The 27,953-nt window shown below is 44.5% G+C and overlaps 1 protein-coding gene across 5 annotated transcripts in view; it reads left to right on the top strand.

Annotated features, from left to right (window-relative positions):
• Kiaa1549l (KIAA1549 like) overlaps positions 1-27,953 on the top strand; it is a 268,939-nt gene that overhangs the window by 201,836 nt on the left and 39,150 nt on the right. For 3 of the 5 annotated variants that reach the window (XM_013121632.3, XM_013121620.3, XM_040745942.1), the window contains exons 12-16: positions 1,092-1,276; positions 8,198-8,325; positions 11,634-11,815; positions 14,630-14,844; positions 22,622-22,751. In XM_013121632.3, the coding sequence (XP_012977086.1) occupies positions 1,092-1,276; positions 8,198-8,325; positions 11,634-11,815; positions 14,630-14,844; positions 22,622-22,751 (840 nt within the window). The remainder of the gene's footprint in view (positions 1-1,091; positions 1,277-8,197; positions 8,326-11,633; positions 11,816-14,629; positions 14,845-22,621; positions 22,752-27,953) is intronic. The other 2 variants (XM_013121626.3, XM_005064840.4) reach the window with 1 other exon arrangement.

Below are 27,953 nucleotides of genomic sequence, written 5' to 3'. Positions count from 1 at the left end.
CATTCATCCCCTAAGAATAGCCACAGTTTTCCTCTTCCTCACATGCTACCTATATGACCTTTGCGCAGTTATCGTGCCTCTTTGAGCCTTGAGCTCCCCATCTGTCAAATGGGGATAGCAGCACCATTCATGGGTAGGCAGGTATAAAGATTAAGTGAATTTAAAGTATGTAAATTGCTTTAAGCTCTTCCTGGTCTATAATAGATGTCACATAAAAATTGACTTTTACTGTTTTGTGTACTTTTGTCTTAAAAGCTAATATAACTGTCTGCCTTTAAAAATTATTGGAGATTACTATTACTAGTAGTGGTGATGGTGGTGGTACCAAGGATTTAACCTGGTACCTTGTGCATGGCAGGCAAGTGCTCTGCCACCGAACTGTTTATTCCCAGTGTAGAAATTACTATTTTGATTTGGTAAATGTATGAAACTCACCAGAATGATGTACTGTTGAGGTTGGAAGTTACCAATGTGTGTCAGATGAGCAATTGATCAATGCTAGGCAATTTCCAAAGAGTTAAGCCCATTGCCCTGAGAGTCAGAAAATCAAGGACCTAGGCTTTGATTTTTATCACTTAGCTGTGTTCTCTTGGGCATTCACTGACCTCTCTGAGATTTTGTATTTTTCCTATAACGTGAAGACTAATGTTTACCTGGCTTTCATCTTTCAAAAAGAGAAATCAGTGTTTTCTGTGTGGTACCAAACACTTGTGTAGATTTTTTTTTAACTTACTAACAATGGCTACCTCGGGAGCTGTCATTTCTTAGTGTCTCTGTTTTCACACACTCACAGGTGGCCCAGTCTTCAGAAGTATCCAGTGGATAGAAGTGTGGAGGATGAGGGGTCAGGTAGAGAGCTGTAGGCAGAGGATGAAGTCCTGGGTTCTTGGGAAGTCTTAGCTACTGGAGACTTCCCATCCCTCACAGACAAGCCCATGTTGCCAGGGCAGAAACCAGGCCAAGCACAGTAAACAATGCCCAGATAAGATGGCCGGCCCCATCACAGGTATTTTGCTGCCTGTCTCTTCTCAAAGCTGACAGTGGAGACACTTCTCTAGACATCTGACTTCAAACTTTCTTCTTGCTCACAGCCCGTGCAAGGCTTTGACTATGCCAAGCAGCATCTGGGCCAGCAAGGGGCAGATGAGGAGGTCATCCCTGTGACCCAGGAAACAGTGGTTCTTCCCATACCTGTCAGAGATACTCCTCAGGAAAGAGAAACGGCTCAAGATGGGAGCACCATCAAGACGGCTAAGTCCACTGAAACCAGAAAGAGGTAGGCATGGGCGAGCTTCACCCTCCTATCAGCAAGAGAAATAACTGACCGAGAGAGCTGTGGCCCTCAAGTGAGTTCCACTGTCCTTTTCATCACCCCTCTATCCCCCATCCCCCAAGTTCAGGTTTAATAATGAAAAGGAGAGTAAGAGAACTCTTGGTTGATTAGCCTTGACACTGGGCCCTATATCATCAATAGAGGTAGAATTCTATTTATGATAACAGATTTGGCTCTGGTGTCACATTGTTAACACCTCTAAAATCGGTGCCTCTGATTCATGACAGTTGTGTTTTACCAGCAGCATCTCATGAAGCTACTGCTTTCAGTAGGAATCCCACACTGAGTGTGTACTATGAGCAAATCTCTTTGGAACAATTGGGGATGGTGGCTGGCTTTAGTGTCAGACCTCTACAAAACATGCACACCACACGTGTGAACACTCATACACATGGAAATGGAAATGGAAAAAGGAAAAATAACCTGAGCTCTTTGACTGGTGTTGAAGAACTGCAAAAGTGTGCCTGATTGATTTCTGCCCCCAAGAATCCCATGATGGGAGAGACAAGAGGGTTAATGATGGAAGAGCGAGCATCACAATTCAAGGTACTCACCGTGGGGCCTGAGGAAAGCAGTGGCAGAGAGCAGAGACAACAAAGACGCCATGGGGTGTCATCCAGGCATTTGTCACACAGCAGGCCCTTCCACTGAACCTTGAGGGTGGAGGGGTCAGAGTAGGTGGGATGGGTAAAGGGGCCATCTGAAAGTGGGGGAGAAATGAGGCGTGTATGGGCTTCTGCACACAGCATTTCCCCGGAGTCAGCTCAGCCTTCACAGTTAGGACATGGTAAAATGTGAGAACAGAAGATGGATTAAAATTTTGGATGGCCTTGCCTGCCAGGCTCAGGAGACTGACCTGATTCCCCAGGCCATGGGAAGCTACTGAAAACTCTCCAAGGAGCAGTGGCATCTAACCTGTACCTTAGGACTGGTCTCAAGGTGATATAGATGACAGATAGGAAAGATTAGTCTAGAGGCTGGGAGGCTCATTACAAAGTCTTTAGAATGGTCACATAAAGAGACAGGGAAGCCAGCGGCAGGCCCCATTGGTTAGCTAAAGCAACACTCCTTGGCAACCCATTCTCCCTTGTTTCAAAGCACTATGGGAGCAGGAACACTTTCTCCCCCTGCCTCCCTCTCTTCTCTTCCTCTTTATTTAACAGTTATGTACTGCCTGTTTGCTGTTTGCCAGGCTCTGGAGCTATCCCAAAGAACAAGACAAACTTTCTATTCATGTCGAAGTTACAATCTAAAATGGAGTGTGGAGGGGGCTGTTTTAGATAGAAAATCAGGGAAGACCTTAATTAATGTCATTAGGAAAAGATACCATTGAAATTATATGTCAGCTATGAGTAGACTTGCTAAAGGAGGAATGTTCCAAGCAGATGGAGCAGTGTGTGCAAAGTCTGGAGGGGGAGGGGGTTCTTGACATGCCTGAAGAAAAGTGATGTGGTCAAGAGGGCCGGTGTGTACTATCGAGAAAATAACAACAGATGAATCAGGGAAGCTGCCTGTAGCTAAGTGGTCATGTCAGGTACTAGAGATCAAAGTCAGACTGGATTTGTATGTAGATGAAGATCAGAAGTCATGGGAGGGCTTGAAAAGAGAACTGACATGCGCTGATGGATTAAACGTTAGCTCTGTGTGGAAAACAGACTATAGGGATTCACAGTAGAAGAAAACCCCAGGACACCCAGTAAAGCAACAGCGGCATGGCTGGCGAGCATTGTGGTGTGAGAGCGGCTGAACTGTTAAAAAATGCCGTGAAGGAATGCATAATGCAGGTGACAGGCTGCCATAGGATTTGGAAGTGAGTGAAGTGCATTTGCCATGCATTTGTGTCAGAGAAGGCTGGAAGGAGATCAGCTTCTCTGCCACTAGTAGGTACACAAATGAAAGGTCTGAGAATCATTAATCGTATGAGACGGGAGTTTGCAGGAGAGGCTCAGAGTAGAGATACAGTTATGGGAGTTGGTGGAGTTCTATTTTCCTGCAAGACTGGAAAGATCCATTTAGGAGGAGAAAAATAGAGAAAGGAAGAGCTCCAAGAACTAAGCCTTGGAAGCATTGCTAAAATTAGAGGTGCAGAGGATGTGCCAGAGTCAGAAAAGCAAAGAGAAGATGCAAAAGAGGATGAAATGGAGACAAGGAGAGGAGAATCCAAGAATCAAGGTTGTTCGGGGAAGCAGAGACTCCACTGTGGATCATTAATCTTGTCTCCCATCACAAGATTTCGGGGGCAGAATTCCATCTTAATGCCAGTCAAAGAGCCCTGGCTGTTTTCCCTTCTCTTTTTTCGTTTTCCTTTTTCATGTATGTGATGTGTGTGTGTGCGTGTGTGTTCACATGTGTGTATGCACAGGTGTTTGGTGTGTATGTGTATGTGGAGGTCTGAAGTTAATGTCAGTCACTATCCCCAATTGCTTCACAGAGCTTTGCTCATAGAAAAACAAAAACAACAACAACAACAAAAAAAACTCTCCATGAAGTCAAGCAACAGAGTTGTATTTTACTCTAGAAGCTCTTGGTACCTTAAAAAGTAGTAAAGAGCAGTGGATTTCACCTTATGTGGAAAATAAAGTTGAAGACATGAATTAGTCATCTATAGCCCCATAACAAAGCACTCCAAAACTTCTATGCTTAAAACAAACTCATTTGTTCAGTTCATGATTTGGGTGGGTTAGTAGCTAGAGGTCTGCTGGGTGGGTCTTCTGGTCCAAGATGGCAATATTATCTGGAATTACCAGAACACCAATCATATGATAGAAATCAAGTCAGCAAGTTTGCATTGTTGCCAACAGTCTTATCTGGGGTGGCCCAGGACACTAGTCCTCTCTCCACGTGGGCTCATGTTCCAGCAGACTTTTCACAAGGTGGTTCCAAGGATCCAAGGGTAGCTAGGAAAACATCTCCAAATGCAAACATTTCTCAAGTCTCTGCTTCTGCCATGTTTCTTTCTTTCCTGTTGGCCAACCAAGTCACATGTTCAAGTCAGAGACACTGTAGAAGACCTCCCAAAGTTTGATTGCACCGAGGTGTAAACAAAGCTAGCACCATTACTGCAGTGGTCCACCCAGCATAGAAGATCAGGCAGAGCAGAACTGAGACACATGCATACAGATGGGTTTTCTAGAGAACTCATCCATTGTGTGACTTATAGCATTATTCTCATGCGGATCCTTGCCGAGCACAATAAAGTCATGTTGACAACTTATCACCCATTTACAAGAAACTGAAAAGGAAGAATTACTAAATTAAGGTATTGATGTAGCACTCCTGGGAAGAGTAAAAATTCTTTCTTACCATTCAAATTGAGTACTTTAAATCCTGTAGGGATTGATTTTTGAAACTTGTTTGAAAACACACACTTCTTGAGGTAGCAAGGAGTCACCTCTTGCTAATTAAGTTCAATTATGTATTCCCATTTTTATTAAGAAATATTAGCTTATGAAATAGAGGAAAGGGGAGCAATTTCTACACTGTGGCATGATTTCTACATCTGCTTCATTATTTCATCATAAAAATATAATTTTACTAAGAGCTAGCTACAGCATTGCCCAGGCTATGAACCTCATCTTTGTTCATGAATGTCTGATCATAAAAGTCTAAGATCACTTGTGAAGATTGTGTGTGTTCATGTATAACGTATGTGTGTCTGAGTGTGTGCATGTGTCCACATTAAAGTAGAGACCAAGGATCAAGGTTAGTGTCTTTCTGTCTTCCCCTGTGGCTCTTTTCCTTTTTATTTTTTCCCACTGAACCCAATGCACACCAGTGGAGTGGATTAGTATGGAGTGGATTAGTTGGCCATCAAATCCTAGGGATGTGCACTTCTCTGCCCCTGCACTCGGGTTACAGATATGCACTGCCAAACTCAGTTTCTCTTGCTTCAATGGCAACTGACCCTTCTCCCCAGCACCATTTTAAGTTCCAAACCCAAGAGCAAACCCATCTTGCCACATCAGTTTCCTCATTCCGGTTACATGTGGGCTGACTTGTGGGCCCTCTCAGAAGGGATCTGCTAGATGAACCCCCAAATTTTGCAAGTGAAAATCAATGATTTAATAATTATTGATATTCTTACATTTTAAACATTCTTTAAAAAGAGAAGTCTGAGCATTCAGTCACTGCTGGCCTGCCTCCCCTTCCTCCTGTCTGGGGACTTGGTGATGCTATTTTGTTTGTCTGTGACCAGGATGGATGTGCCAGGTCAAGGTTGGAGAATAGTCGGCCTCATAGGAACAGTCGTAGGAAAAGGACTCCTGCATTAGTGATGAGCCAGACTGTTTAGGAACTGGTTAGGTCCCGCACAATCACACGTCCGTCCGCAGTTCCAGACTGTTTAGGAACTGGTTAGGTCCCGCACAATCACACGTCCGCCCGCAGTTCCAGAAAAGGGACCATTGAGTTCTGTAACCTTAAATCTCAATCTCAGAGCTAACATGTCCTTGCTTTTAAGGTACTTTTATTGGTGTAATGTGCACATATACACCACGCATGCTCTTTATATTTCTGACCAGAGGTTTAGAGTTGGATGCTCACTGTAAAGAGAGTTATATAGACAGAAACAAAGACTAAAGCAGATTGGATTTTTCTCCACAGAAATGTGCTCGCTGACACCTTTCCTCAGAGTGAGAGAAACATTAGAAGATTCTTTCAGAATCAAATGGAGAAAGGGAATTAAAATGTTACAAAAAATCACTAAGCAGCTTACAAATGTAAAATAGATTATAAATCACTCCCCCAGCCCTCCCTAAAGGTAAATGAAAATCTTTTTATCCAATAAAGCCAGCTGGAGAGTAGGCGCTGTGAGCGAACAGATTCTGAAAACAATTCAAGGATGCAAGTCTCCCCTCTGTCTCTCTGTCTCTGTCTCTGTGTGTGTGTCTTCCCCCCACAACCAGCATTCAATAGTCAATTAGCTGTTGGACACATATTATATATGTTCCATATATAATAAGGATACAGTCACTTAATGCCTGATCCCTATTTCCAAATTATAGTCTTTATAATACTAATGTAACAAAATGACAAAAAAAAATCAGCCACGTAAGTTGGAAGATGCTGCATTAAGTGAAACAAAATGAACCCTGACAGAATTGACCAGAGCCTCTGGTATGCTACCACAGTCAGAGGCATCCAAAGAAGAAATGCAGTGAACATTTCCCAAGTCCCATGTGCAGATGTTTAGTTTGTGTGTGCTACAGAACATAATTGGCAGGTACTGCCTCATCCCAGACATCCTAACCTTCACTCTTGGTAACTTGTAGAGTTCTGTCTTAGTTAGGGTTTCTGTGGCTTTGACAAAACAATAGGACCAAAAAACAAGTTGGGGGGAGGGGTCTAGTTGGTTCATACTGCTACACTGCTGTTCATCATCAAAGGAAGTCAGGACAGGAGCAAGGCAGGAACCTGGAGGCAGGAGTTGATATAGAAGCCATGGAAGGGGCTACTTGCTGGCTTGCTCCCCTTGGCTTGCTTTCTTGTAGAAGCCAAGACCAGCAGCCCAGGGATGGCACTGCCCACAATGAACTGGACCATCCCCCATCCATCACTCATTAAGAAAATGTCCTATAGCTGGATCTTATGGAGGCTTTTTTTCTCAGTCGAGGTTCCCTCCTTTCAGATAACCAGCTGTGTGTCAAGCTGACCTAAGACTAGCCAACACAGATGCCAGCATGCACAGAATTGAGCATTCTAAACTCACACAGGTGGTGGAAGAGGAAGGGGAGAAGGAAGAAGAAGATGCTGGAATGCTCAGCTTTCCCCCAGTGATCAAGGGCTTGACTCCAGCCAGTTTTCCAATTACAGGCATCAATTGACTGTGTTTTCTAAATGTAGGCGACTGGTGGTGGAAGAACAAGAGATCCCTAGGTATTTGTCTCCGATTGTCTTCCACACAGGGAGGTCAGCATTTTCGATTCATCTACCCCCAGGTGGGCTATGAGGCCTCCAGAGGCAGCAAAGTCTCAAGAGTCCATTTTCCCACAGAGTTCTGGAGGTGAGAATCCAGTCCTGAAGGAGGATGATGGCCCTATGACTTGTTCCCATCTGAGGTTGCTGGCTGAGACATTGAAATGAGGATGTTCTGGGGTGAGGGTGACTTGTCACTGCCTGCCTTAGCCCTGGAAACTACTCTTGGCCTCCGTGATGTTCACACTCCTCACTTTCTGACCAACATGGACCATTTCCAAATCAGGGGTCATTATTACCAGGTTTGGAGGCACTCAGCATAGTCCTGGCACACACTGTTTGCCCTCAGATGTCAATAGACTCGTCTATCTGGCACGATGCTTTGCACAGAAAAAGGCTTTTCTGGAGAAATGTGCATCTCAAATAAGTGCCTCAAAACACAAATAGGATCTAGTCAAGAGTGAGCAAGTGTGGACAGCTGACAGTGACGACCAATAATGGTAAGACTTCATCTGTAGTAGCTATGTAGGCCTGCGTTGGGTGAGCAGCCAAAGAGAACCATGTTCTATGCATGACCAAAGATGCTCATGTGACTCAGACACTGAGCATACAGAGAGCTGTGTGAAGGGAGGGCATGTTACACAGACAGTGTCACTACTATCTCCGCAGTCACCCAGATGGGTGATGGATTAACGAAACAGAGATAGGACTGAGGGCCGGCCTCATTGAACTTTCCAGAGAGTACTACAGGACAACCAGCCCCCTCATCTATGAGCAAGTGTGGATGAGTGTGGGTAGCGTTTGTTTCTTTTGTCTCTTGGATCATTTCTTCTTTGCCACTGAAACTGGAATGAAAGGCTGCAGACATAAACTGTGCAAATTAAATAACATTGGGAGGAGGCTGTTCTAGTTGAAACTTACTGTCTACCCTGTTGCTATGGTTACCTCCAGCAGGTCGCCCAGTGAGAATGGCTCTGTCATCAGCAACGAATCAGGAAAGCCCAGCTCAGGGAGGCGCTCACCCCAGAATGGAATGACACAGCAGAAAGTGACAAAGGAGGAGACCAGGAAGAGAAATGGTGAGAAGCCGCCCCACCAAGTGCCCCTCCAGCCCCTCCCGTGTAAACACACATACACACACTTGCACACATATGCACACACCGTGTGCTCCCCCCCTAGGCCTCTCTGTTTTACCCCCACTAGGTCTGGAGGCCACTGGGAACTGTTGAGTGATTTCTGTGTCCTCCTCCCTGGATCAACCCTCACTCCCTCAAGCCCATATTTGTAAAAAAGGGCACACTTCCTGAGGGGGGGAATCTTTTTAGAACAAAGTGGTGCTTGCTTAGAGCTTTTTCTCATTCTTGGGTGAAATGACATGATTTCCAAGGCCAAGTCCAATAAACTGAGAGATCTCCAAAGTGAAGCTCATCTTGGTGGTTCCCCCCAACTTCCCGCCCGTAACTCAGGGTTTATTGTGTACCTGTGAGTCCAGGTACTGAAAAGTTAACTAACAGGTCTGTCATTAAAAAAAAAAAAGTATTATAATAAAAAGCAAGTCAGCCTTGCTGAGTGGGCTGTGGTATCCAGATGTAATTCAAGCTGCTTAGAAGCTTGAAGCAGAAGAATCAAAAGTTTGAGGCTGACCTATACAACTAAATGAGACCCTGCTTCTAAATTAAACATCACAGTACCCCCCAATTAATTAATTTAGCTGCATGACTCACTCTTCTGGGATACTTTAATGTTTCATTTCACTCCTAAATTAGGTAAGAGTTAAACAAGAAAACGCTTAATATAATGTATATATTTGGTTGGTTCTGGAGGTGGGACAAAGGAAGGAAGAAACTGACACCGAGTAAAATTGTGGCAAAAACAGAAGTGCATCTTTCATCGCCTGGCCAGGCTACATAAAGAATTGAGCACTTGGTATGCGAATATGGCCCCTGTGAAATAGTCAGATACTACTGCATAGTGATTTGGTTCCAATCAAAGCCAGGGTAACCAAGGCTAATTAATAAATGTTGATTTACAGACTAGTCTTGTTTTCTGCCAGGCTTATTGCACCCATGGTTCTTGTTCTCTGGTGAACATATGAACTTGAAAAGGAAGCACAGTCTTCTGCTAGCAAAATGGCTGACATAGGTCTTTGTGGTCCTATGGCCTCATTAATTAGCCTAGCTGCAAGATAATTTTAGAGCCCATTTCATGAGGATCACTTAAATATTAAGTGAGAAGGTTGGGTGTAACAGGTAGAATTTTGAAAGAATCAAAACAAACAAACAAAAACAACTTAATGGCAGGTGTGGTGACCCGGCCCTGTAATCCCAGCACTCAAGAAGCGTAGCCATGAGTTCAAGGGTACCTGTCTCAGTAAATAAGTAAAAACAAACAAGTAGGATGCTTTTCTTGGCAAGTGCAGGTACTTGACCTTCTAAACCAAATGCAATATCATATCCAGGAGGGGGTACTTACAGGAATATGGGTGAGGGGTTACTTATGGGAGCAAAGGGAACGCTCAGAGAGCTGCAACACCAAAGCCCGGCAGCATGGTAGCAGCTCACAGCTCCAGGGGACCTGGAGCACACTACACAGCCTGAAGGCAGTTCAACAGGTTGGAGACTATCCCTCCTGTTGGTTTCTTCCAGGCAGCTGGTAAGGTCTTAGTCTTCTTCACAGCTTGGCTTGTCTGAAAGTGAATCTCCACTGTGTCTTACTGTTTATTCTTGGGAGAAAGAAGTCTAGTGAATCTGGTCAGTTTCAGGGATTTCTTGAAGCTATTTTGAGTTACCCATAAACTCTAGACCTAAAATGACAATCTACATTATCATTTTGCATAACAGCTGTAGGTAAGAAACTTGTTATCAGTTTGGCAAGGTTGTTCTGACCTGGGGTCTGGCATAAAATCATAGTCATGTTGGCTTGGGGCTTAGTGACAAAAAGATGGCTCACTCATGTGTCTGTCAGTGGGAGGCCACCATACAGGGCTGCTTAAATACCCTCAGAATATGGTAAATGTTTTTTTCTGGAATAAGTGATCCAAGAGAAGACTAAGTGGAAGCCATCATGTTATTTTCTAGCGAAGGCTTGGACACAATGCACTGTTGTTAATGTAACCATCGTTTCTCTTTTGGTTACAAAGGTCAGTGCTCTCACTGTAGATATTAGTATCAGGGAGTAAGTATGGAACATCTTGGAAACCTCCTGCTATGGAAGGCCTTTGCAGGAGTGTGGGTAATGAAGGTGACCAAGCATATAAAAATACATATGCATCTAGTGACACTTCTGATAGAAATTTCTCTCTGTCATTGGCTGCTTGGTGACCTGGTATTTGCAAATCAATCCAGGAAACTTTTAAAATGTCCAATAATGACCCATTGTTAGTCTATAAGTTGTTTTAGCTACATTATAAAATAACTATTTCCTTGGTTTAATTTGACAGATCTTCTGTGATTATAATTGACATGCTATATTTCTAAATAATTTAAATAACATCTCAAGTCTCCTGACCAGGTAGGAGGAAAGATGAACACACTTTACAGTCATAGTTTGTGTAATATCTATTTTGCTTCCCAACTGCCTACTAGTTCAGTTGCTTGAACAGGCCTAATTTATCTTGCTGTCATTCTTATACCTACTTCATAAGAATACGATTTAAAAACAAGTAAATCAGTTAGATATGGCTGGACTTGAAGCAGCTTCTGTCAGCTTAGTTATGGAAGCACAAAGCCAACTTGTGTCTTGCAGCCGTCAGAGCAGAATGGTTTGTCAGATGGGAGAATTAATTTACCAGTGTGTAGGAGGCAATGAGTCCATGTAATTAGAGGAGTTGTCTGTAGCTATGAGTTAGTCTCTCTGGTAGTTATTTCATAGCTTTCTTTTGTTATAGACAAGTACAAGAATGAAAAAGCTAAGTTGTTTTTGAGAAACAGCCTTCAGAAAAAAATAAGAGCAACTGAGCAATGTATGTGGCTAATTGACCTGGGAAACTTGTCGCTTAACATTGTGCAAAAATGTGATAGCTCTGTCAGCAGAGACCAGACTGAAGGTTGTTATTGTGCCATATTGAAGGATAGATGTGGAGTTTAGCCAAACTCACTTTTCTAATTTCTATAAACAAATTTGCTTTTTATTGTTTTCAGATGTGTTCTGTCCCCATTTTGAAAGAATTTTTTCTTTCTGTTTAAGTGCAACCTTTAAAAATCTTTCCTACCCACTGATAATACAATAACTGGATAAATAGTACAGACCTTAAATTTAAAGGTAAGTCATGGGCAGAATCCAGCCATAGGCAGAGTCACACCCTCTTGTCTCTGCATTTTGAGATGCCTTCCATTTCAATCCTGCACTTCCCTGTATCTCAAAACCCATGTGTTCCGCCTGGTTTTAGTGACAGCAAGTGATGAAGAGGAGGGAGCAGGTCTCTTTGACGGCGCTGGCAAGGCAGCAGCAGAGCCCTTTGACACATCCTCGGGATCAGTGCAGCTCATCTCTATCAAACCATCTGCTCTGCCCGTGGTGCACCCTGCCTCAGACAGGGGCCAGGAGTCCTCAGCGGCACTCAATGGTGAGGTAAGCACCCATGACCTGGGTGGAGAGTCCAGCTGGACCACGGGATTCAGTGATCCCTCAACACGTGGCGAGCAGCTTGTGTCCAGTGGCCTCAGGCTCTGGAGGCCATTCGTAACTCTGCATGACGTGAAATACAAATCACGCAGAGTTAGTTTGTTGATAGCATTTTCCACCTGCAATGAAAGCTCAGAGCAAACCTTTAAAACCCCGTGATTAGACAAGCAGATATCAGAAGGCCTCCTTTCCCCAACCCCTCCTAAGTATAGTCTGCAGCCTTTCCACACTGCGCTCTTGTTCATTCAGCTCGCATTAGGATCCATGTTGTTGGGGTAATAGGAGAGGGGGAGACGGAGAGGGAAGTGGAGAACATACTATCATATGGGCAGGGAGCTGGCCACTAGAGACTCTGAAATGACATTGATTTCTGTTAGCGAGCTTGAAATAGCCCCATGGTTGCTTTCTAGGTGGTGTCAATGTCAATCAGCTTTCCCGGGGAGCTGGCTGAATTGGTAAAGTGCTTGCCATGAAAGCCGGGGATCATCATCCATGGAAAAATTGGGGCACACAAATGTGCGTCTGTGATTGTCGCCCTGGGGTGCAGAGACAGGTGGATCCCGGGGCTCATTGGTCAACCAGCCTAGCTGAATCTGTGATAAGATTTTAAAACAACTATCACGTGTATGAGGTCTTTTATTAAAGGAAATTAGATAGAGATAATAGATGATCCATAGCAGATGTTCGATCAATAGGTAAGGGAGAAGAGAGTTATCTCAGACAAAGAACAGGAAATTGAGTTGAAAATGCCATCCATCCCTCGATCTTCCTTTGGCAGTAGAACTATCCATGAGATGAAAAAAAGTGTTTATGAGTCTTTACAAATGTTAACATGGGGCCACTTGTGCATATTTACATTATACATGTATGCACATATGTGTGCATGCATGTACAGTTTCTCTGGTGTTGGGTTGATTGTTCATTTATCCTACTATTGTCCTCTGAAGCAGGTGGGAGATTTGCAAGGTCTACAGCCTCTTTCTCATCATGCCCCAAGGGACCTGCTGCAGCCCTGTACAGCTGGGTGTCACTAATGCTCACCAGAGGTTTCTTCCCCACAGCCAGGACACCTGTGACAGTGTTTGTGCACCTGTATGTGTGTTGCAAGGACTCTTTTCTGAGCAGGAAGACTGAACCGGCCTTACACTGTGATGGGCAGAGCTTCCGAAGCATGCATCACAGCACTTCTATTTTTAGTCAAAGGAACTAGAACCTGGATGGGTGAGGTGCTGACTCAAGGTCATGTTGATGGCTGGAGTTCAGTTGCCCTGTCTTTGCCTCTTTCCTCTCCTAACTTATACTCAAGCCCATCATGAGAAATAGTGTACTTAGAAAGCATGGCCTCGAAAGCTGTCTTGCCAGAGTTGGAGTGACAGCTTGTCCACTCACTGTCTCTGTGACTTAGGCAAGTGAGTAGAGTCCTTCGTGCCTCAGCATCTCTATCCACAAAATGGGCCGCTACACATAAAGCACTTAGCATTATGAATATTTTGTTTTTATTATGGTTCACTCATCGATGAGAAAGAATTAATTGGTCATGATGTGTCCTTTCTGTCCCTTAGCTCTGTAATCTTTCCTGAGGCACAGTTCTGTGTTCCCCCCACACACACCCACACAAGCCTCTGGAGTTGGCACTAATGCACTGTTAACTGCCTTAGATTAGGACTGTTTGCCTAGCTAAGGCTCTCATTATAGTCACCATACCTGGGTCTCTTTGTTGCATCCTAATGATACAAACATCATACAAACAGACTCAGAAATTAGGACAGATCCCTCTCCTCCAGGCCCAACACATTGTCCCCTGAGGAGAGCACATGAGTACCCTCATTCAGATATGGAGCTGTACTCCATTTGGGCAGTTGAAGGAGCAGACCTTGCTGGCACCTCTCTCTAATTTTGCTGTCTCACGGGGCTTGGCTCAGACTGCAATAAAAGTCTTCTCCCTTCCCTTAGGGATGGCTGATTTACATGAAAAGGGGGAAAGGCATAACCCAAAGCCATAGGTTTCTCCTTTATGAATTGCAGGGAATTCTTTTAAAGGTTATTTTAAAGAAAACATAGGACATTCAGCCACACAAACTTTTATAGCGTTTCTCTCTCTCTGTCTCTCTGTCTCTCTGTCTCTCTCTCTCTCTGTCTCTCTCTCTCTGTCTCTCTCTCTGTCTCTGTCTCTCTCTCAGGAAAGTCAAGGGTTTACAGAAACACCGTCCTAGCAAGCATCCTATGGAACCCCCCCTCCCTGGAGTAGAGCATCTAGCAAGCAGATCCTATGGAAACCCCCCCTCCCCCGGAGTGGAGCATTTGTTCTACTTTCCCAGCTCATCCATCCCAATCCACATTGAGACTCATCCAGAGAGTCCCAGCTAAGAGGACAGAGGAAGCCATAAGGTTACTCAGGACTAGAGCTAGACTCAGGGCACCAAGAACTTGTCTGGCAGCTGGGCTCCCACACTGAGGCGCGTAGGGACCAAAACAGTAAAGACTCTTGGCTAAGGGTATCCAGTCAGACATAGGACTTCAACAGGACAGATGTGGGAAGCAAAAATGTAAGATAATTCAATAAATGCCAGATCCATTTAAAATATGAAGGTGACAGATGAGGGGCTTTTGCTATCGGGTCACAATTCCCAGACAAGCTCTCCCATGCTTCACTGCTGGTCTTTCTGGTCAGCTGACCTTGTAGAAAAAGCTTTTTGTCTATTGCCATGCTGAGTCAGATGTGGACCTCAGATTCCCGCATCTCTCTCTCCCTCCTGCAAGGTGAACAAGGCTCTGAAACAGAAGTCAGACATTGAGCACTACCGGAACAAACTGCGTCTGAAAGCTAAGAGGAAGGGGTATTACGACTTCCCCCCAGGGGAAACAAGCAAAGGCCTGACAGAAAGGAAGATGTACGAGAAAGTCCCAAAGGAAATGGAGCACGTTTTGGACCCAGACCCAGAAGTGTGTGCCCCCTTTGCAGAGTCTAAAAACAGGTAGGTGGTGTACTCTATGTCCTCATGTCACAGGTGAGATGAGAGCGGAGGACACCTTGGGCATGATACCCATGTTCCCTTGATCTTGCCTTCAGACTTTGATCTTTGCAGGCTTTTTTGATCTGGGCCCCACAAGCATGCACTCAATAATGAGTCTGAGAGTCAAATTGAAGCTGTAACGACAAATTCTGGGGCAAACAACCCCAATTGTCCTTTAGCTTAATGATGTTTTCAAGCCAGTTGCTATTTCAGAGCTGGGTGAAATATAATTATCACCTACCTAGTTATGCAGCTTCCAGATCAAGGGCCACTGCATTGTTCAATTATGCTAGTGGTTCTTGCACAGGAAGGCAAATTTCATGCCCCACTCTTTCATTCAGCTTTAGTAATTGCCTATGCTGCTGTGGCTCGGCACTCCATGCTAGCTTGTCTCATTCATTCATAGATCTGTTTAGTTAGTCAACACGTCATCACCTCTAGAGTATCAGACAGCATGCTTGTGTGGTCACTGTGTGCTTCTTCTCACCCATTCCTTTCGTGTTTTACGTTGGACTAGACCTCCTAGTCATTGATCACATGGAACTTAAGGCCCGATGAAGGAAAAGGAGGAACACCTGAAAACTGTGACCTCAAACCCGAGGGGCATTTGAAGAGGGAGCTGCTGTAGCTCTAGTGGGACCCGGCCCACTGAGGTAGAGCTGGGCCAAGTGGTTTGAATTGCTTTCTCTCCATCCGCTCTTTGCTTCTGTAACAAAATACCTGAGATCGGGTGGTTTATAATTGGCAGAAGTTCATTTTCTAACAACAGTGCTGGCTAGGAAGTCTAAGGCCAAGGCACCAGGATGTGGTAAAGGTGGACTTGCTGTGTTAGCACATGGTGGAGGGTGGGAGGGCAAAGAGCGAGAGGCGGCTAAACTCACTCTTATAGTGCCATTTGTTTTCCTCACTGCTCTATTGCTGGGAAGAGACACCATGACTGGGGCAGCTCTTACCAAAGAAAGCATTTAGTTAAGGACTCACAGTTTTAGAGGGTTGGTCCATGGTCATCGTGGCAGCAAGCAGGTAGGCATGGTGCTGGAACAGTAGCCAGGGTGCTTCACATCTAGATCTGTAGGTAGTAAGCAGAAAGAGAGAGAGAGTCTGGGCTTGGCATGGGCCTTTGAAACCTCAAAACCTACTCCTACTGACACACCTCCTCCAACAAGGCCACACCCACTCCAACAAGGCCACACCTCCTCATCCTTCCCCAACAGTTCCATCAACAGGGGACCCAACAATCAAATATATAAGCTTATGGGGTCCGTTCTCATTCAAACCACCACATCACTGATGTGCCCCATGAGACTCTGCGGCCAAAATCACTGGTCAAATGTTCTACCTCCTAACACTGGTAAGACAGCAGAAAGTTTAAATTAAATATTTTATTTCTTATTCATACATGGCATGTAGTGCAATTGTATCCAAGTCACCACCCATTCTTTTTCTTCCAATTCATTTGCATCCCCCCACTTTGCCCTCTGAACTTCCTGTACTCTCCCTTTTTTCTTTTTCAAATATAGTATCTTCTGAGTCCATTTAGTACAGCCTGTATGTGTATGGGTATGGAACCATCTATGAGAGCATAGGTAGGTAGCCTGCATCCCTGAAGATAAGTGACTCTCCCTCTCCCATTAGCTATGGGTGGGACTTAATGAACCTCTCTCCCATCCATTCTGGGATTTTAACTAGCTGGATCTAGTCTGGGTGTGCAGTCATAGTATCTATGAGTTCATGTGTGTGACTACACTGTCATGTCTAACAGAGATCTGCTACCTCTGGCTCTTATAATCCTCCCACCCCCTCTTATTCAACGAGGGAACTTGGTGTGGCACAAATGTGCCATTTAGAGATGAGTACTTCCCTGTCTCTTGTTCTTTGCATGTTGACTGGTTGCAGGTCTTTGAAGAGAAGCTTCTCTGATGAGGGTTGAGTGATGAGAGATGTACTAATCTGTGAGTATAAAAGTCAGAACTCATGGGTCCTGGATGGAGAGATGGCTGAGTAGTTGAGAGCACTTGCTGCTCTTTCAGGGGACCTGGGTCTGGTTCACAGCACTCACACTGCCGTTCACTTTTGTCTGTAACGCCAGATTCAGTGGTTCTAATGTCCTCTGGCCTCTGTGGGTACCAGGCATGTATGTGGTGCATATACACACAGGTATAACACTCATACACATAAAATGAAAATAAGTGAGACTATTTTTAAAAGAACCCAGGGAGTAATTGCTTACTATGTCCATTTAGCAGAACAATAGTACTAGGGTCTCCCCTTGGAGCTAGGACTAGGCAGCCACAGGTTTTTGGCAGGGGCCATCTTATGTAGTGGGCTCTAAGTCCAATAAAAATGTGTTTGATTCCTCTCATGATATTCTTGCCACCAGTGCACATATCTTGACAGGTCAGTCATTATTGTAGCTCACAGAGTTCACAGCAGGGTACGACGGATGATGACCCTAGCCTCCAGTGTCTATAGAACCTTCCAGCACTGTGAAAGTTAGCCAGTAGAGATGAAGATTCCAGGAGCGACCACACTTCGACATGAATTTTAGAGAAGGAAAATGTTCAAAGCATGACAGCTGTCTCCAAGCTCTGTGGCTGACTAGGCAGAGGCCTCCCACATTGGGCAAAGACATAAAAGGAGAGCAAAGCTTGCCGTGTCCACCTTTCTTCCTTTCCTGCCTGCCCGCAGCACTTCCATAGTTCGAGACCACCTCTTCCCAGGGTACCTTCTCCTTGGTGGTTCCCTGGATCTGGACATGCTGAAACTGCAGCCACCATGAAGCCACAGCAGGGTACATGTTCCACACACCAGAAAGAATAGGGCAGATCCTGGCCTGGATAGATATTTGCTTTAAAAATGAAACACAAATTTTAAAACAATACCATTCAACAGAATTAGGTGGAAGCAGCAAGACAAGGTTGGGAACCGGGAATAAACTGAACCAACATAATGTATTTTCAGTAAAGGAAACAGGGAAGGGGGAGAATTCTAAGCCAGGGCTTAATTTGCCAGGCTTGGCTGGCTGGTATGACAAACCGAGGACATAAAAATCACAATGTGACAGGGTTCACAATGCACATGTCACCATGTTAATGACTGTAGGAGGAGGGAAAGAAAAGATCTGGATTTGACAGGGAGACTGGTAGCCACTTTTATTTTGCACGTTGCTCTTGGGAGACTCTGCTTCGGGGTTCTCTGATGGACTGGGATGGGAGCTGTTCTTGGGTTCCTTGGCTTGAAAGCTACTGGACAGACACCACTTTCAATGACTTTTTTTTTTTTTTTGAGCAAAGCTTTTCCCTAGGAGCTACGTCTAGACTCTTCAACATAGGTTCAGGCCTAAGGTTCCCTTGATGGACTGTAGCTGATGGATGCAGGTAGTTATCTCTCAGCAGGTGTCCATTGAGGAAATGATTCATTGTCTCCTTCAAGTGTTCACTACTTAAGGAAAGAAGAGAGCCATGAACCAGATGGGCTGGGGAGAGGCATGAGATGGAATGGAATGCGATGGGATGGTAGAGAAGCTAACAGAAAAGAAGGGACTTAGAGCTGTGGCTCGGGGTGTGGCTCCAGACAGCTGTGGCTCGGGGTGTGGCTCCAGACAGCTGTGGCTCGGGGTGTGGCTCCAGACAGCTGTGTACTGCTTATCTGTTGTTACAGGCTGGAGTCACCTGCTAATTGTTGTTCACACACAACCCTCAGAGACGCTGCTGTGAGGCACCCACTTAGAGCAGGGCACAGCAAAGCGGTCGTTGTCTGATGTGCAGGGACATCATTAATTCCAGAGCGAAGGAACAGGAAAAAAAAAGACCAAAAAACTGAGATTCTAATGTTCACTGGTCACCAAATCTTCCAAAATAGTTTCAAAGTTCTTTTTCTCCTTAAAATAGGTTAAAGAACCCTATTTTACATTGTACATTCTTGGGGAGACAAGGTGGACAGTCTGACTAAGGCTGATGCCCCATCTGTGGCCGAATTTATCTGTTCAGCTACCTTTACGCCTGCCGTCTGCAGCCTTTGTAATTCATTCTCTTGGATTTTTCTCAGAAGCCAAAAAATGCTGTGTAGCTAATGTGCTGTGGCAGATCCTCAGCTGATGACGGATTAGAACTGATAGATCAGTGCCCTGGCAAGGGATTCTGGGGTGTCGGTAACACTGCTGTAATAGCTATAGTTTCTAGCTCTGTGTTTGATGCTTATTCGGGGAGCAGGTGGAGAAATTCCTTCAGGATTACCCAATGCCTGGTGACTCACCTGGAAGTGTGATTTTCAGATGGAAACGCATACCTCCATCACCTCCTTTAGATGGCCGCCCAGAACTCTCGTTCTAGGCCAGTATCCACCTGCCTGGATCACCACGATCCGAAAGCCAAGCATTTGACTTTGTGCTTCTGGAGTCTACCAAACTGGTCCAAACCAGCTCTTCCCATGCCTGCTTCCCCTGCCTTGCCCAGTGCATCTCCCAGAAGCCACACTTAAAGGCTTTTGCTCACACTTTCTCCTCTCTCCTCTGCCTTCTGATCTGCCTGGTCACTGTGTACCCCGCCCTTACGCCCATCATGGCCTGGATCTTTCCCTGAGCTCTGTGGGTGTAATGAACTGTCTTTCCAGTGGCAGGCATCTCCTTCCTTGGAGCAGTAATGTGAAAATATCATCCCCCACACATTTCCAGGGAGTGAGCCCCAGGCATCCTAAATATGAATCAACTCTGTTGACTTCCTCCCATCCTTTCCTCATCTCCCCTTCCCCTGACTGTAGCTTCCAGAGCCACCTCGAAAAGCAACCATTTGCATCCAAATTCTCATAGATCATCTTCTATGGGGCCAGCACAAGGCAGTAACCTTGTCAGTAATCTGTTCAGAGTTGCTTTGACAGCCCAACACCCCCCCAACCCCCAACAGCCTAGGCTCTCTCTACAGAACCCCTGAGTTCCATAGAATATGGTTTGAAACTGCTTTCTTAAACTCGACTGGAAGTTAAAATATCTTAAAAGTTCAAGTAAAACACATCATAACCCACCCAGCAATATTGTCAGGGGAGACAAAAAAAACTCAAATTGACATGTTATAAATTATAGCAAAATGAAAACAAGTGTGCCTAGTAGAATCAATTGATTAAAATAAGCATCTCTTTATAGGACAGCCTGAGTTATCATTAAGTCACACCAGGCACATGTCCACATTGGAAGTATGGTCATTGAAACATTGTGCATAATGATCTAATGAGGTAACTCAACCCTAGGGTAGCACTTGCTTAGTATGTGCAAGACCCTGGGTTCAATCCCCAGCACTGCTAAAAAAAATGTTAGCCATCCTAATGCAATGTTTTCTCTGAAGGTAGAATAAACTGGTGGGTGTTCCACTGTCTAAGCTTTTAACATATTCATGTTCCTCACTGGTATGTTTAATACTTGTTAAATAACCCACTGTTGATTGCCAATCTGCCGGCTTATTCTGCCACCGCTCTTATTAGTAAATCTTTTCTTAATGGGCTAATTGACAGTGGCTGGGTAGCTAAAAAAGTGTGATTATTTTTTTCCAAAAGCACAGTTGTAATTAAGTCAGGTATGTAAATTCTTTGAGATCTGCTTTAAGATATGAGTCACTCTGAACATATTCAGCCTCACCAGCCTGCTGTGCTCAGGCCCCTTTTCTAAAGGAAGTCTCTAGTTGCAGACAACTGGAGGGTAAGGTTTATAATGTGAGGTTGTAAGCTACCATATTAGCCAGGATTCTTTTGGTTGCTAAAAATGGAAATCCAACACAAACTGGCTAAACAAAAGGGGACTGAATTGTCAAGTATTAGTGCAAGGCCAATGCTTTAGTCTGGCTAGATCAAAGGAAACATACTGATTTTGGTTTTGCTTTCCTTTCACTCTTTCCAGCCTCTTTTGAAGGCAGGCTAAAACCTCATGATGACAAAAACCCAGCTGTCAGACACCCTAGGTTTGTGTCCCTCAAATCTAGAAGATTCCCTCTTTCCTAATTGTTGTGGCTTTAGCCCCAAGACTCAGTCTCATTGGACCCAACTTAAGTCCTGTGCCCACCCTCCTGACCAATCACATGGATGTAGCGATATGATTCTGTCCTGGTCCAATATGAGGCAGTACCTACTTCTGCAGGAAAGGCAGCTCCCAAGAAGCACCATGCTATTTTACCAAGGGGTAAGTGTAGCACAAATTCTAGTTGGTATTAATAATAAAAACCCAGAGGCAGATATTGGGGTTAAAGCTGAAGATCAGAGAAGCAAAGCAGTCAGCCACTAAAGAGTTCTCACCTCTACCAGTGCTCAGACCAAAGGGGTGATCCTGTCCTCAGACTGCTCCTGACTGCATTGCTCCTCAGACTCACTGAGCTCCTATCTCCTCCCGCCTTAGAGCATTGGGATTAAAGGTGTGGGATCCCAAGTGCTGAGATCACCTTTGTGTGAGCTCTGTTTCTCTTTTAGACTGGATCAATTTCGTGTAGCTCAGGGTGTCCTTGAACTAACAGAGATTCATCTGCCTCTTTGGGAAGTAGCTGAGCTGGCACCTTGAACAAGCTACTGCTACCTGAGCCTGAAGAGCTTTGTGCTCACTTCAGAGACTATCTAGAACTCAGCTAAAGGGTGACTTCCTTGAAGAGGAAGGCCTCCTCTGACTTCCTATTTACCCACTGCCTGAGCGTCTTATTTTTATTTGTGTGTCATCCTTAAATATCTACCCACCATGTGTTGAGACAAGGTCTCTCATTAACCTGGAACTTGTCAACTTGTCAAATAGGCTAACGTGGCTAGCCAGTGAACCCCAGGGGTCCTCCTGTCTCTGCCTCCCAAGTGCTAGGATTACAAGTATGCTTCACCACACCTGGATTTATTATTATTATTATTATTATTATTATTATTATTATTATTACTAGTGTATATTCTGGTACTTGAACACAAGTCCTCATATTTGCAAGACAAACACCTTACTGAGTCAGCCACCTCCCCAGTCCTCCTTATTTTTATTAATAGCACTAATCACTCTGAAGTTAGTTTCAGTATGTTTCCCCCACTGGGATACAAACAGTAGAAGTACCAAGGGATACTCAGTTTCCAATTACTTAGCACATACTAGGCACTCAGTAAGAAAATAAATAAATATTTTTTTAATTAAAAAATTGGTGACTGGTTGGCTGGCTAGCTGAATAGGCCCCAAGTTGTCTCCATGCCTTATTGTCTTTGCCAAGGAGAGAGTCTGCATGGTAATTGTAGAAAAGAAATCCATCCATGATGATAGCATTAAAAGTAGTCCATTCTCTACAGGCTTCATTTACTAACACATTGTAGGAGTCCATGCCTAAAATCTAAAAGATGAAAAAGGAACAGGAGGCTGCCAAGTCAGCAAAGTCAACAGAGGCGAGTTTGTTCTGCAATGTTAACTGTGCTGGAGGGTCAACAGAGAGCCCTTGGCCTTGCCATCAGCAGAATTTTAGATGAAGTTGCACTACTCCAATTGATTGTAGTTGCCTAATTTGATATGAAAGAACACATAATTCAGCCAAATAGTTATAATGTCTTAGGCAGCTCATGGGGGTGGGGTCCCTTGTCTCCCCACTCTCCACCCCCCTCCTCTGACAGCCAGAGACTGAGTACCATCAGTTCCGAGTTTCTGAGACCAATCCAAAGCCTCTACCGGTTGCCTGTAGGTTTGGATCGGTGGAGAATTCCATCTGTCGGGGCATTTGCTGCATCATAACAGTTGTTGGATTTCCTTCAGGCAACAGATGAAGAACTCTGTCTACCGAAGCCGGCAGTCTCTGAACAGCCCGAGTCCAGGAGAAACCGAGATGGACCTTCTGGTCACACGGGAGCGACCCCGGCGTGGAATCCGGAACAGTGGATACGATGTAAGTGTCTGGTGAACTGGGGTAGATCAAGCTTTCCCCAGAAAGCCAGGGATACAGCATCCTAGAGTGTTCCAGTTTACCACGTTCGGGGAGTTTCAAGATGTCCTGCAATGTTTTTGTTTGTTTGTTTTTATGTTATGGGGGTTGGGTGTTACTGGCAGGGGAGATGGTTGCTGTTTGTTTGTTTTCCTCCTTTGCAAAGTAAGCTACTTGGAATGTGTGAGAGTGATTGTGATTTCTAATTGTTCTATTCTGCAAACAGTGTATTATTGACCTGAAATTCAAGGCGGATTGTAAATGGTCTTAATTCCTTCCCCTTTACCAGTAGCAATACATTAGAGTTCATGGAACACTGACTGCTTTTCATCGATAACCGTTTTGAAAATTTGGATTTGTTCCTGATTTCATAACTTCTTAGTGAGCCATAGAAACAATGATATGTCCAACAGCGAGAGCTGACTCCATGTGACAGGCCTGGGCTCAGTGATGTGTCTAGACTGCAAACACTCACTCCTTCGTCCCATCAGGTTTCTCCAGATGAGGAGGTTCTATTCAGTGCCTACCCTCAAGGTGGAGTCGTCCTGAACTTGGAGTTGCACCCATGAGCTCACGTGAACTGATTCCACACTTAAGGTGGACATGAACACTGCTCTTCTCCTTACCCCACCATTTCAAAGAATCCTCAGTAATCACAATTTTATATTAAAAATACTTCTTTCCCATTCCCTTAAATATTTTTTAGTTACAAATTAATTTTTCTCTAACAAGAGTAATAATTCAAATATTGGAGCAACTTACAATTTGAGAAGTGGTGATTTGAATAGGACATTTCATTTTTTAAATATATCTTGCTGATTTGAAGACAAGAAGACTTTTTTTCCTTTTGAGAGTAATCATTGTTTGGAATAAGCACTTAAAATGGGCTTTTTAAATGGTCCAGTTTAAAACAGGTCATTTGAATCTCTGAAGATCTTTCTTGGTTGAAATCTAATGTTGTATTGATGATGGGTTCATCTCTTTTCTCAAGTGCTGAGGACTGTGCCCAGGGTCTTGTACTCAGTCAGCAAACACTCTGTCGCTGAGCTATGACCCTGGTCCACTCATCCTTTTTCCTCAGTGATTCTAATCATGTGTTTCTTTTTCACAAAACAGCTTGAGATTTTCACGTTACAAAATTCTAGACACTCTGACCACATATTTTGATGTTACATCTTTGCTGTTCTGCTAAGCTCTCCTAACAGAGACTATTTCTGGCTAGGGAAATGTCTCAGTGGGTGACAGTGTCTGCTGTGCAGACAAGGGAATCTGAGTTTGGATCCTCAAGCACCTATGATAACGTCAAGCATGGCTACCTGTGACTTCAGTCCTGGAGGTCATTGGCCGGCCTAACCGAAAAGATGTGCTTCAAGTTCAATGAGGGACCCTGTCTCAAAAAATAAGGTGAAGTAACTTGAGAAATGGCTCAGCAGTTAAAGTACCTGCCACACAACTGGGAATATGGGAGTTCAAAGCCCCAGAAACCCAACTACATGCCACATAGACATGACAGCTTGTGAGTCAGGAGGAAGAGGCAAAAGAGCCCCAAAACAAGCTGGCTAGCAAGACTTGCCATGGCGATGATCCCTGAGTTTGACTGAGAGACCCTGCTTGGATGAATAAGGTGGAATAATAATAGAGGAAAACTCCCTACATCAACCCCAGGCCTCCACAGGCATGCACATATATGTGCATTCCCATACACACTCAAACACACACATATATATATATACATACACACACACACACACACAAATTACCTCCCACATATGCACACAAATAAACAAACAAATGAGAGCCCTGGCTTTAGAAAAATCAGCCTGAGTTTTAAGTTTTCCTCCTTCCACCCCTGTCAAGAGGCCAAGGACATCATTCCTAGAAGCTTGCTTAGTTTAGGGAACATTTTCTTCCACTCAAACCCTGAGACATACTAGGCTCTTTATTCAAGACAACTGTTAGTAGATTTCTTGTAAGAGTCTGGGCAGAGACACTTTTATAGTTACGTGTGGTGTGTGTGTGTGTGTGTGTGTGTGTGTGTGTGTGTGTGTGTGTGTGTGTGTGCTTTTCTTTGAGAATTACATGTTATCTTTAAAACATTCTTTAGGGAAAAATACCATAGGAAATAATCCTAAGACTTTAGACTGTGGACTAAGGATGCTCTCTCTGGGCTCTTCTCGAGCCTTTCCACTGGTCACGAAATGTAGTTCTACTTTCTTGGCTGCGCAGTGCAGACCGAGTCCTATTCTGCTTGCTATGTGTTCTAGAGAGGTGAATTTTCATGGTTTCCAGTCATTATACCCCTTGCCCAGCAGAGAAAACTGAGGCTCAGACTAGATCCACAGTTTGTCTGCCTCTCAGAGTGCATGCTGTTAACCAGCATGCGACATAATTTCTCAATACCCGCTTCTAGCTATGTAGCTGATCTCATGTAAGACATCCCTGTATTTCTAAAGCTCTGTGGTTAATCAGATGCCAGGCCTCATGGGAATCCTTATGTAGAAAAGCTTACATATAAATAAAAAGATCAGCAAATAAAGAAGAGAAAGAAGTGAGTGATAGTTTTAAACAATGCATTCCTTTTCCAAAAGTTCCAAGGCACTCCTGGCCAAAAAAAAAATCCATTAGTCCCACAGTGAACCTGTCACTTGATTGGAAATGTGCCATTTGGCCTCCTGGGTCTGGAGATCTCACACTGGGCCAAAATTTTTACTCCTTTCTGCCAGGTTAAAAAACTCAATGCTGTGGGGGTGGAAATCAGGAAGATTGATTTAATTTTGAATTTACCAAACCTTGACTAGTTCAGAATCCCAAAGGAAAACCCTGCACATAAGAATAAATGAATAAATACACAAATAAGCAGGTTAAGTGTACTGCACAAGCAAATCTTAGCCACAGGGTGGAAGGCAGCCTGGGTTGTTCCAAAACTCCCATTACCTCTTTCCAGCCCACCTCCATCCCCTGGGGCTTGGCCTCTTGCTTTGGACCCAGGGCCCCCCACTAGTTTTTCCACCACTGCCAGTTTCAGCCCTTCCTTCAAGGATATCTCCATTCATTTGTGACTCTTGATGACCCACAGATCCATTCCATCCTAGGGACCAACAGCTGCCACACTAGGCTAGGATGCATATTCAGCATCACTTGACCCACATCAGAGAAATCTCTTCTTGCAGTAAATTGCAATTAACGCAGGGGCTCACAACTGGACAGTGTGCAGAGAGTGAAAGCCTCTGGAGTACTCGGCACTAAATAGAATGTCTTTATCGACCCCCTCCCCTCAAGGCTCAGGGTTCCATCCAGAGGAGGAGGTGAAGACTGTAAGAACTAGAGGTGCCGGATAACCCCAAGGAAATAGTCTGGAAGACTCCAGACACAACAGGACTGATCCACATATGAACTCACACAGACGATGACACATGTTAATACCTGCACAGGTTCAAACCATGTGGAATCTCAGCACGGGGGAGGGGAAGTAGACACAGTCCCACCTCTAACCAAGAAGCTATGAGCCGTTAATAGCTGCCAGGAAAGGGGAAATCAGCTTTCTCCAGTGGAGTGACGCTGGGTGAATCAATCACCCTCCAGGCAGGTCTCGTGCCCAGGAGTAGTTGACTAACACAAAACAGACTCCATGTTTTTCTGTGTGTGCTCTTTCCTGTATTTGGTAATTTTTGTTGTATTGGTTTGTTTTGAGAGAGATGTTGGATGGATAGGGAGGTAGGGAGGATCTTAGAGGAGCTTCAGGGGGGAAGAACATGAACAAAATATATTGTGTGAAAGCAATCTAATAATAAATAAATAGTAAAGGAAAAGACTTTCCGTGTAGCAGGAGCTGTTGGCTCTGCAGAGGGGAGAGCACAGAGAGAGAGTGGAGCTGCCATGCTTTACAGCAACAGTTCTGAACTTCCTCACTCCATCAGCCAGGGCACTGAGTGACTGTGACCTAATTAGTAGTCATTTTCTAAGAGGACACACTCACGATAAAAGGATGAATCGTATTTAAAAAGATGTCCTAAACTGATCACTCTTAACAGGCAGACTACATAATTAAACCACTTTTGGCTTTGAACTTAATTTCTCCTAATGCATATAGTAGGTAGAAAACATAATGTCACACTAATGTAGAAAGGGGAAAATAACCTCTCAAATTTAAAAAAAACGTCTGTGAGTGTGTGTGTGTGAATGCACGCATGTTTGTTGTGAATGGTGCATGTGAGTGCGCATGTGTGTACGCACCTGTGTGTGTAGGTGCTTGCACCCATGTGTACCTGTGTGAAGGCCAGAGTAGGACTTGAGGTGTCTTCCAGTATCACTCTCCACCCTATACCCACCCTTCCCCCAAGACAGAGTCTTTCACTGAACTTGGAACTCACTGTTTTCCATGTAGGCTGGCCAGCAAGCCTCAGTCATCCCCGAGTCTCCACACCACCTACCCCTTGCCCTGGGGTTACAGGTGCGTATGGTCATGCCTAGCTCCTTTAAGAAGGATTTTTTTTACTGTTCATTCATTTGTTTCTTTGCTTTGCAATACTGGGTAAGTAACCCAAACTTCATACATGCTAGCTAGTTGATCACCGAGGTACACTACCAGCCCGATCTGGGAAGCAGATAGGCACACTACTTTCTGTAACCCTATCCTGGCTGGCCTTGAACTTGCTCAAAGCATGTGCTCTCTTTGTGGGACAGAAATGCCTACAAGGCCATTGTCTCAAGCTGCCAGACCTTGTCTCATCTCAGATAAGGAAGGTGAAGCAGAAGCTGAAACTTTACCATCTTTATTGTCTATGGCCCCTTCCCCTCCATGTCTGCCTAGCTGGGATCTGTCTGACCCCCAGTTCCTCATTATATGTTAATTCCCTTAGATTTCCCTCAAATGCTTTGCCTGAAGTTCCATATTCTGGAGCTGTAGGTGGGCCCTGACAGTTTTACTTGTGACATTTTTCTTTGTGGTGGTGACAAAACAGTATGTATGCAGAAGAACTTGTATCTCGGATTCTGAGTGTTGATCTTTCCCTGGGTTCATGCTGTGTGGTCCAGTGTGCCCAGCGATGCTGGCTGTCACAGCGTAGCACAGCTCCTAGGCAGCATGCGATCTCAGTAGTGAACAAGCCACACTCTATAATGTTCCCTGTGGCTAGCCTTTTGGGTACATTACCTTTTGTGGGTTGG

Source organism: Mesocricetus auratus, unplaced genomic scaffold, assembly GCF_017639785.1.
Source record: "Mesocricetus auratus isolate SY011 unplaced genomic scaffold, BCM_Maur_2.0 Super-Scaffold_100004, whole genome shotgun sequence".
In the NCBI taxonomy this organism is placed as follows: domain Eukaryota; kingdom Metazoa; phylum Chordata; class Mammalia; order Rodentia; family Cricetidae; genus Mesocricetus; species Mesocricetus auratus.
Note: the sequence above shows the minus strand (reverse complement) of the source record. Positions and strands in the feature narration are given on the sequence as shown.